Genomic DNA, 11,600 nt, shown 5'->3' with positions numbered 1-11,600 from the left:
CTTTAAGGTACGTCATCCAAGATGGCGTCCCTTACATTCTGATTGGCTGATAGAATTCTATCAGCCAATAGGAATTAAAAGGAAATAGGATTGAGCTTTCATCCTATTGGCTGATCCAATCAGCCAATAGTATTGAGCTCGCATTCTATTGGCTGATTGGATCAGCCAATAGGATGAAAGCTCAATCCTATTGGCTGATTGCAACAGCAAATAGGATTTTTTACCCTTTAATTCCTATTAGCTGATATAATTCTATCAGCCATTTGGAATGTAAAGGATGCCATCTTTGATGACGTACCTTAAAGGGAAACTTCATTCTTCGTTGACCATCGAAAGAAGAGGATGCTCCGCACCAGATTGGACCCGCTATGTGCCAGATGGATGAAGATAGAAGATGCCGGATGGATGAAGATAGAAGATGCCGTCTGGATGAAGACTTCTGTCCGCTTGGATAAAGACTTCTGCCACCTGGATGAGGATGGATGTCTGGTCTTCGAAAACTGTAAGTGGATCGTCGAGGGTTATTGTTAGATTTTTTAAATTGTTTATTGGGTGGTTTTTATTTTTAGCTTAGGGTTTGGGCAGTAAAAGAGTTAAATGCCCATTTAAGGGCAATGCCCATCCAAATGCCCTTTTCAGGGCAATGATTAGCTTAGGTTTAGTTAGATTATTATTATTCTTATTTGGGGGGGGTTTGGTTGTGTGGGTGGTGGGTTTTACTGTTGGGGGGTTGTTTGTATTTCTTTTTACAGGTAAAAGAGCCGATTTCTTTGGGGCAATGCCTCGCAAAAGGCCCTTTTAAGGGCCATTGGTAGTTTAGTGTAGGCTAGGGGTTTTTTTTTATTTTGGGGGGGCTTTTTTATTTTGATAGGGCTATTAGATTAGGAGTAATTATTTTTTATTTTGGATCATTTCATTTTTTCTTTTGTGCAATTTAGTGTTTAATTTTTTTTTGTAATTTAGATAAATGTATTGTATTAATTTAATTTATTTTATTGTAATGTTACTTTTTAGTGTAAGGCAGGTTAGGTTTTATTGTAAGGCAGGTAAGGTTTATTTTACAGGTAAGTTTGTATTTATTTTAACTAGGAAGTTAGTAAATAGGTAATAACTATTTACTAACTAGTCTACCTAGTTAAAATAAATACAAACTTACCTGTGAAATAAAAATAAAACCTAAGATAGCTACAATATAACTATTAGTTATATTGTAGCTAGCTTAGGTTTAATTTTACAGGTAAGTATTTAGTTTTAAATAGGAATTATTTAGGTAATAATTGTAAGTTTTATTTAGATTTATTTTAATGATATTTAAGTTAGGGTGGGTTAGGGTTAGGTTTAGGGGTTTATTGGTTTATTATAGTGGCGGTGTGGGCGGACTGCAGATTAGGGGTTAATAATCTTTAAATAGTGTTTGTGATGCGGGAGGGCAGCGGTTTTGGGGTTAATAACTAATGTAAGTGGCGGCGATGTTAGGGGCAGCAGATTAGTGGTCAATAGTTTTATGTAGGTGGCGGCGATGTCGGGGGCCGCAGATTAGGGATGTATAGACGTGGGGTTTATGTTAGGTGTTAGGTTTTAAGGTAACTTTCTTTCCCCATAGACATCAATGGGGCTGCGTTACGGAGCTTTTGTTTCCGCGATCGCAGGTGTTAGGCTTTTTTTTTGCCGGTTCTCCCGATTGATGTCTATGGAGAAATCGTGCACGAGCATGTTACGCAACCCCTCCGAGGACGCGTGAGTGAAACAAGTGTCAGGGGTCTGGTTTTAGAGAGTTCATACTCTCATTTTTTAACGGCTTACTCTATGCTAACTGTTGATTGCCAATAGCTTGTAAATGTGTGTTATATTCTGAGATCAGACGTTGTGCTATGTTAGTGAAACAAGTCAGTTAAACATTAATTTAACCCCCCGCTATAGAAGGGGCTTAAGCAAACAGAATCTATTACACTGAATAGCTGTGCTAAAGTTAACTGTGCAAGCAAGGACTTTATAACTACAGATAGAGTATTAGCTTATTAGCTTTAATCTTGCAATCTAACATCCAACATATTAACAGGTCCTCTTGTTACAGCAATATTTCTGAATTTATTAATAGCCGGCTGCAGAAAATATTGTTTGTATCTAACTGCTTGATATTATACAAACCAAGTACAATGTTTCATATTTAGATACATGACTCCTAGAGGTATTATTCACATACCTATGCTATATATTGATATCGAGAGAGTTCAAGCAGACAGAATCTATTACATTGAGCAGCTATGCTAAAGTTAAAGGGACACTGAACCCAAATTTTTTCTTTTGTGATTCAGATAGAGCATGACATTTTAAGCAACTTTCTAATTTACCATATGTTCTTCATTCTCTTGGTATCTTTATTTAAAATGCAAGAATGTAAGTTTAGATGCCGGCCCATTTTTGGTGAACAACCTGGGTTGTTCTTGCTGATTGGTGGATAAATTCATCCACCAATAAAAAAGTGCTGTCCATAGGTCTGAACCAAAAAAAAAGGTAGATGCCTTCTTTTTCAAATAAAGATAGCAAGAGAACAAAGAAAAATTGATAATAGGAGTAAATTAGAAAGTTGCTTAAAATTGCATGATCTGTCTGAATCACTAAAGAAAAATGTTGGGTTCAGTGTCCCTTTAACTGTGCAAGCAAGTACTTTATAATTACAGATTGAGTATTAGCTAGGTAGCTTTAATATCATAACCTGATATTCCACATATTAACAGGTCCTCTTTTTACAGCATTATTTTTTAATTTATTAATAGCTGGCTACAAAAGATATTGTTTGTTTCTGACTGCTTGATATTATACAAACCAAGTACAATTTTTCATATCTAGATACATGATTCTCAGAGGTGTTAATCACACACTTATACTAAATATTAATATCTAGAGATTTTAAACAGTCAGAATCTATTACACTGAACAGCTGTGCTAAAGTTGCTTAAAATTGCATGATCTGTCTGAATCACTAAAGAAAAATGTTGGGTTCAGTGTCCCTTTAACTGTGCAAGCAAGGACTTTATAATTACAGATAGAGTATTAGCTAGATAGCTTTAATCTCATAATCCGACATTCCACATATTAACAGGTCCTCTTGTTACAGCATTATTTCTGAATTTATTAATAACCGGCTACAAAAGATAATGTTTGTATCTGACGGCTTGATATCATACAAACCAAGTATAATGTTTAACATCTATATACATGATTCTCAGAGGTATTATTCACACATCTATGTTATATATTGATATCTAGAGAGTTTAAGTGTTTTTAAACATGTATGATTGAATAGTTAAACCAATAAGGATAAAGTATGAATGGTTAAAAATCATTTCTGTATTATTCAGTGAGAGTTTTTCCTAAATAATTGCAGAGGTAAAGCACTCTTTTTTTGTTACAGACTTTGTTACGCATTTATCTATGAGTCTCCTTAGTGCTATTTTGCCCCCCCCAACAGGTGCTTGTTGATTACAAAAATATTTGGCACATATAGGTACTACTCTACCTACTATCTTGTTACTATACTATAGTCTTATATCCCTCTTTGATTCAAGGTGTTATATCCCCTTTGATTCTTATACTGAAACCAGATCTCAGATTCTACCCAATATGTTAAGCATTCAGATTTTACTTAGATTTTATTGGATAACCAATAGAAATAGTTAAATCCTGCATACCTGGCAACCCTAATTTAGGGCTCAGGAGCTTGATATAAAATGGAGACTGCTGTATGAAGATGCCCCAGTTTTTAATTTTACATGACAAAATAAACTGAATAACATTTCTATCATAATTTCATAAATCCATTAAAACAAAGTTAGATTAAAAAAACAGAATTTATGTTTACCTGATAAATTACTTTCTCCAACGGTGTGTCCGGTCCACGGCGTCATCCTTACTTGTGGGATATTCTCCTCCCCAACAGGAAATGGCAAAGAGCCCAGCAAAGCTGGTCACATGATCCCTCCTAGGCTCCGCCTTCCCCAGTTATTCGACCGACGTAAAGGAGGAATATTTGCATAGGAGAAACCATATGATACCGTGGTGACTGTAGTTAAAGAAAATAAATTATCAGACCTGATTAAAAAACCAGGGCGGGCCGTGGACCGGACACACCGTTGGAGAAAGTAATTTATCAGGTAAACATAAATTCTGTTTTCTCCAACATAGGTGTGTCCGGTCCACGGCGTCATCCTTACTTGTGGGAACCAATACCAAAGCTTTAGGACACGGATGAAGGGAGGGAGCAAATCAGGTCACCTAGATGGAAGGCACCACGGCTTGCAAAACCTTTCTCCCAAAAATAGCCTCAGAAGAAGCAAAAGTATCAAACTTGTAAAATTTAGTAAAAGTGTGCAGTGAAGACCAAGTCGCTGCCTTACATATCTGATCAACAGAAGCCTCGTTCTTGAAGGCCCATGTGGAAGCCACAGCCCTAGTGGAATGAGCTGTGATTCTTTCAGGAGGCTGCCGTCCGGCAGTCTCATAAGCCAATCTGATGATGCTTTTAATCCAAAAAGAGAGAGAGGTAGAAGTTGCTTTTTGACCTCTCCTTTTACCAGAATAAACAACAAACAAGGAAGATGTTTGTCTAAAATCCTTTGTAGCATCTAAATAGAATTTTAGAGCACGAACAACATCCAAATTGTGCAACAAACGTTCCTTCTTTGAAACTGGATTCGGACACAAAGAAGGCACGACTATCTCCTGGTTAATGTTTTTGTTAGAAACAACTTTCGGAAGAAAACCAGGTTTAGTACGTAAAACCACCTTATCTGCATGGAACACCAGATAAGGAGGAGAACACTGCAGAGCAGATAATTCTGAAACTCTTCTAGCAGAAGAAATTGCAACCAAAAACAAAACTTTCCAAGATAATAACTTAATATCAATGGAATGTAAGGGTTCAAACGGAACCCCCTGAAGAACTGAAAGAACTAAATTGAGACTCCAAGGAGGAGTCAAAGGTTTGTAAACAGGCTTGATTCTAACCAGAGCCTGAACAAAGGCTTGAACATCTGGCACAGCTGCCAGCTTTTTGTGAAGTAACACAGACAAGGCAGAAATCTGTCCCTTCAAGGAACTTGCAGATAATCCTTTCTCCAAACCTTCTTGAAGAAAGGATAGAATCTTAGGAATTTTTATCTTGTCCCAAGGGAATCCTTTAGATTCACACCAACAGATATATTTTTTCCATATTTTGTGGTAAATTTTTCTAGTTACAGGCTTTCTGGCCTGAACAAGAGTATCAATGACAGAATCTGAGAACCCTCGCTTTGATAAGATCAAGCGTTCAATCTCCAAGCAGTCAGTTGGAGTGAGACCAGATTCGGATGTTCGAACGGACCTTGAACAAGAAGGTCTCGTCTCAAAGGTAGCTTCCATGGTGGAGCCGATGACATATTCACCAGGTCTGCATACCAAGTCCTGCGTGGCCACGCAGGAGCTATCAAGATCACCGATGCCCTCTCCTGATTGATCCTGGCTACCAGCCTGGGGATGAGAGGAAACGGCGGGAATACATAAGCTAGTTTGAAGGTCCAAGGTGCTACTAGTGCATCTACTAGAGTCGCCTTGGGATCCCTGGATCTGGACCCGTAGCAAGGAACCTTGAAGTTCTGACGAGAGGCCATCAGATCCATGTCTGGAATGCCCCACAATTGAGTAATTTGGGCAAAGATTTCCGGATGGAGTTCCCACTCCCCCGGATGAAATGTCTGACGACTCAGAAAATCCGCTTCCCAATTTTCCACTCCGGGGATGTGGATTGCAGACAAGTGGCAGGAATGAGTCTCCGCCCATTGAATGATTTTGGTCACTTCTTCCATCGCCAGGGAACTCCTTGTTCCCCCCTGATGGTTGATGTACGCAACAGTCGTCATGTTGTCTGATTGAAACCGTATGAACTTGGCCTTTGCTAGCTGAGGCCAAGCCTTGAGAGCATTGAATATCGCTCTCAGTTCCAGAATATTTATCGGGAGAAGAGATTCTTCCCGAGACCAAAGACCCTGAGCTTTCAGGGGTCTCCAGACCGCGCCCCAGCCCACCAGACTGGCGTCGGTCGTGACAATGACCCACTCTGGTCTGCGGAAGCTCATCCCCTGTGACAGGTTGTCCAGGGACAGCCACCAACAGAGTGAATCTCTGGTCCTCTGATCTACTTGTATCGTCGGAGACAAGTCTGTATAGTCCCCATTCCATTGACTGAGCATGCACAGTTGTAATGGTCTTAGATTAATTCGCGCAAAAGGAACTATGTCCATTGCCGCTACCATCAAACCTATTACTTCCATGCACTGCGCTATGGAAGGAAGAGGAACAGAATGAAGTATTTGACAAGAGTTTAGAAGTTTTGATTTTCTGGCCTCTGTCAGAAAAATCCTCATTTCTAAGGAGTCTATTATTGTTCCCAAGAAGGGAACCCTTGTTGACGGAGATAGAGAACTTTTTTCTACGTTCACTTTCCACCCGTGAGATCTGAGAAAGGCCAGGACAATGTCCGTGTGAGCCTTTGCTTGAGGAAGGGACGACGCTTGAATCAGAATGTCGTCCAAGTAAGGTACTACTGCAATGCCCCTTGGTCTTAGCACCGCTAGAAGGGACCCTAGTACCTTTGTGAAAATCCTTGGAGCAGTGGCTAATCCGAACGGAAGTGCCACAAACTGGTAATGCTTGTCCAGGAATGCGAACCTTAGGAACCGATGATGTTCCTTGTGGAGAGGAATATGTAGATACGCATCCTTTAAATCCACCGTGGTCATGAATTGACCTTCCTGGATGGAAGGAAGAATTGTTCGAATGGTTTCCATTTTGAACGATGGAACCTTGAGAAACTTGTTTAGGATCTTGAGATCTAAGATTGGTCTGAATGTTCCCTCTTTTTTGGGAACTACGAACAGATTGGAGTAGAACCCCATCCCTTGTTCTCCTAAAGGAACAGGATGAATCACTCCCATTTTTAACAGGTCTTCTACACAATGTAAGAATGCCTGTCTTTTTATGTGGTCTGAAGACAATTGAGATCTGTGGAACCTCCCCCTTGGGGGAAGCCCCTTGAATTCCAGAAGATAACCTTGGGAGACTATTTCTAGTGCCCAAGGATCCAGAACATCTCTTGCCCAAGCCTGAGCGAAGAGAGAGAGTCTGCCCCCCACCAGATCCGGTCCCGGATCGGGGGCCAACATCTCATGCTGTCTTGGTAGCAGTGGCAGGTTTCTTGGCCTGCTTTCCTTTGTTCCAGCCTTGCATTGGTCTCCAGGCTGGCTTGGCTTGAGAAGTATTACCCTCTTGCTTAGAGGACGTAGCACTTGGGGCTGGTCCGTTTCTGCGAAAGGGACGAAAATTAGGTTTATTTTTGGCCTTGAAAGACCTATCCTGAGGAAAGGCGTGGCCCTTGCCCCCAGTGATATCAGAGATAATCTCTTTCAAGTCAGGGCCAAACAGCGTTTTCCCCTTGAAAGGAATGTTAAGCAATTTGTTCTTGGAAGACGCATCCGCTGACCAAGATTTTAACCAAAGCGCTCTGCGCGCCACAATAGCAAAACCAGAATTTTTCGCCGCTAACCTAGCCAATTGCAAAGTGGCGTCTAGGGTGAAAGAATTAGCCAATTTGAGAGCATGAATTCTGTCCATAATCTCCTCATAAGAAGAAGAATTATTTTTGACCGCCTTTTCTAGCTCATCGAACCAGAAACACGCTGCTGTAGTGACAGGAACAATGCATGAAATTGGTTGTAGAAGGTAACCTTGCTGAACAAACATCTTTTTAAGCAAACCTTCTAATTTTTTATCCATAGGATCTTTGAAAGCACAACTATCTTCTATGGGTATAGTGGTGCGTTTGTTTAGAGTAGAAACCGCCCCCTCGACCTTGGGGACTGTCTGCCATAAGTCCTTTCTGGGGTCGACCATAGGAAACAATTTTTTAAATATGGGGGGAGGGACGAAAGGTATACCGGGCCTTTCCCATTCTTTATTTACAATGTCCGCCACCCGCTTGGGTATAGGAAAAGCTTCGGGGGGCCCCGGGACCTCTAGGAACTTGTCCATTTTACATAGTTTCTCTGGAATGACCAAATTCTCACAATCATCCAGAGTGGATAACACCTCCTTAAGCAGAGCGCGGAGATGTTCCAATTTAAATTTAAATGTAATCACATCAGGTTCAGCTTGTTGAGAAATTTTCCCTGAATCTGAAATTTCTCCCTCAGACAAAACCTCCCTGGCCCCCTCAGACTGGTGTAGGGGCCCTTCAGAACCAATATCATCAGCGTCCTCATGCTCTTCAGTATTTTCTAAAACAGAGCAGTCGCGCTTTCGCTGATAAGTGGGCATTTTGGCTAAAATGTTTTTGATAGAATTATCCATTACAGCCGTTAATTGTTGCATAGTAAGGAGTATTGGCGCGCTAGATGTACTAGGGGCCTCCTGTGTGGGCAAGACTGGTGTAGACGAAGGAGGGGATGATGCAGTACCATGCTTACTCCCCTCACTTGAGGAATCATCTTGGGCATCATTTTCTCTAAATTTTGTGTCACATAAATCACATCTATTTAAATGAGAAGGAACCTTGGCTTCCCCACATTCAGAACACAGTCTATCTGGTAGTTCAGACATGTTAAACAGGCAAAAACTTGATAACAAAGTACAAAAAACGTTTTAAAATAAACCGTTACTGTCACTTTAAATTTTAAACTGAACACACTTTATTACTGCAATTGCGAAAAAGTATGAAGGATTTGTTCAAAATTCACCAAAATTTCACCACAGTGTCTTAAAGCCTTAAAAGTATTGCACACCAAATTTGGAAGCTTTAACCCTTAAAATAACGGAACCGGAGCCGTTTTTATATTTAACCCCTTTACAGTCCCTGGTATCTGCTTTGCTGAGACCCAACCAAGCCCAAAGGGGAATACGATACCAAATGACGCCTTCAGAAAGTCTTTTCTATGTATCAGAGCTCCTCACACATGCATCTGCATGTCATGCTTCTCAAAAACAAGTGCGCAATAGAGGCGCGAAAATGAGACTCTGCCTATGATTAGGGAAAGCCCCTAGAGAATAAGGTGTCCAATACAGTGCCTGCCGGTTATTTTACATAATTCCCAAGATAAAAATAATTCCTCAAGGCTATGGAGTATAAAATATGTTTATATATAAATCGATTTAGCCCAGAAAATGTCTACAGTCTTAAAAAGCCCTTGTAAAGCCCTTTTTTTTTTCTTTCCTTCTGTAATAAAAATGGCTTACCGGATCCCATAGGGAAAATGACAGCTTCCAGCATTACATCGTCTTGTTAGAATGTGTCATACCTCAAGCAGCAAAAGTCTGCTCACTGTTCCCCCAACTGAAGTTAATTCCTCTCAACAGTCCTGTGTGGAAACAGCCATCGATTTTAGTAACGGTTGCTAAAATCATTTTCCTCTTACAAACAGAAATCTTCATCTCTTTTCTGTTTCAGAGTAAATAGTACATACCAGCACTATTTTAAAATAACAAACTCTTGATTGAATAATAAAAACTACAGTTAAACACTAAAAAACTCTAAGCCATCTCCGTGGAGATGTTGCCTGTACAACGGCAAAGAGAATGACTGGGGAAGGCGGAGCCTAGGAGGGATCATGTGACCAGCTTTGCTGGGCTCTTTGCCATTTCCTGTTGGGGAGGAGAATATCCCACAAGTAAGGATGATGCCGTGGACCGGACACACCTATGTTGGAGAAAGTATAATTTAAAATACATTTCAATTTTTCTTTCAAACATACAGGGCAAAACTTAATTTACAGTTATAAATAGTTCTCAAATCACAGACAGACAGGCACAAACTCACTGTAGTGAACATGCATGTGAACATATATGGATTAATAAGAAACAGTTAACAAGATTTAAAAACTGTTAAATATTTATTAGGAGTCCTGTGTATGTAACGGTAAAATGCTAGACAACTCACCTTCATACATAATATTAAAGGAACCTATTATTCCATCTGTCAGAGTGTTAAATGTACCTCCCTGGTCGAAAAAAAAAAAGAAAAAGAAAATGTTATTTATTTCAATCAAAAATTAACATTTACTATAATATCCTTACACATAAAATCTAGACCTGGGTAAAATAATGTAATAAAACGTGATAACCATTGTTCTTAGCTGGTGTACATGATCATTGTCAAATTGCTTTGTTAAAGGGACATTCAACTTTTTCTTTCGTAATTCAGGTAGAGCATATGATTTCAAAACAACTTTCACATTTACTTCCATTATCAAATTTGCTTCATTCTCTTGATATCCTTTGTTGAAGGAACAACAATGCACTACTGGGAGCTAGCTGAACACATTGGGCTTTTTTTGCCTTGTAGGGATCCCTCCCACCTCTCTGATCCCGCCCCATAAACATCTCTTTAACCCTTCTCCCTCTATTAGTGACAGCCATCTTAGGTACTGGTAGCTGTCTCCCAGTACCTAGTTATAAGGTTTTTTTTATTATTTATTAATTGATTGTTTTTACCTTCCCCCTCCCTGCGATCATTAGTAAGGGTGCCCCCCTTTCTAATTCCACTTTTGCCATAGTGCAGCTTCCCATTCCCCCCTTCAAAAAAATTTCTGTAGTGTAGGGTCCCTCCCACTCTCGCCCCCCTCCACCTCTGTGCCGCCACCCACTTCCCGCCTTCCCTCCCACACCTCTTGCTGGAACAAGCAGTTGATCATTACAGATGGTGACACACACAATGTCACTGTCTGTAACAATCTGGCATTTGTCTTCATATAGTAATGGTGTAACAATCAAGACTGCTGGAGCTTCCTGAAGCTGCGACATAGGTCTATGGTATGCAGTACAATGGGCTTCGTATCACATGATGTAGATCTACATTACTTTGGGTCAAGAGGTTAATATTAAATGCTCAATCTGAATGAGAAAGTTTTTGGGTTTCATGTCCCTTTAATAACTTGTGACTTAATTTGAATCTGTGTCCAGCAGCTTATTGTATTTGTATTTTTATTTTAAGACCCTTTTTATTATAATTATTTATAATAAAAAAAAAACAAGAAGAAAAAAAAGACCTAATTTATTTAGATTTAGCTAAACAATTTCACTGAATAGAAAGTAGATGTGTAGCTAATTGTATAAAATTAGCTTATTTTATACAAATGCATTGAATCAACTGGTTTTAAAGTGAGGAATATTGTAAACTGTGAACTCGCAGGTATGTCAATAACTCATGTACAGCTATTCAGCCACAAGATGGCACAGGAGAGCTTTATCTAACTGTTCCATCTTTTATTTGTTTGTATCTTTTATGTTATTTATGTAGCTGGCAATTTGCCCATCGTTAAGATGAGGGAGGGTGAGTTTCTTAAAGGCTTAGGGAGGGGGCTCAAAATATGTCCCTAACATAATAATATCTAGGTAGACAAAAAAAACATTTGAAAGACGATTCTCTTCTTTTTAGCATTAGTGGTTTAATTCATCATTTCCTTTGAATGGTTAAGAGCTGTATTTTCTCCATATCAGCAGGATCTGATGCTAGATTTGGCTAAGCTTGTGGCACCTTGAAGCCCCTTCACATGGATATCTATTGTTACAGATGG

At 39.7% G+C, this 11,600-nt stretch overlaps 1 protein-coding gene across 1 annotated transcript in view; it reads right to left on the bottom strand.

The window, feature by feature from the left end:
* LOC128656511 (CD109 antigen-like) overlaps positions 1 to 11,600 on the bottom strand; it is a 224,645-nt gene that overhangs the window by 57,526 nt on the left and 155,519 nt on the right. The window contains exon 17 of the mRNA XM_053710439.1: positions 9,965 to 10,025. Within this exon, the coding sequence (XP_053566414.1) occupies positions 9,965 to 10,025 (61 nt within the window). The remainder of the gene's footprint in view (positions 1 to 9,964; positions 10,026 to 11,600) is intronic.

The sequence above is a fragment of the Bombina bombina genome, chromosome 4 (genome assembly GCF_027579735.1).
Source record: "Bombina bombina isolate aBomBom1 chromosome 4, aBomBom1.pri, whole genome shotgun sequence".
In the NCBI taxonomy this organism is placed as follows: Eukaryota; Metazoa; Chordata; class Amphibia; order Anura; family Bombinatoridae; genus Bombina; species Bombina bombina.
Note: the sequence above shows the minus strand (reverse complement) of the source record. Positions and strands in the feature narration are given on the sequence as shown.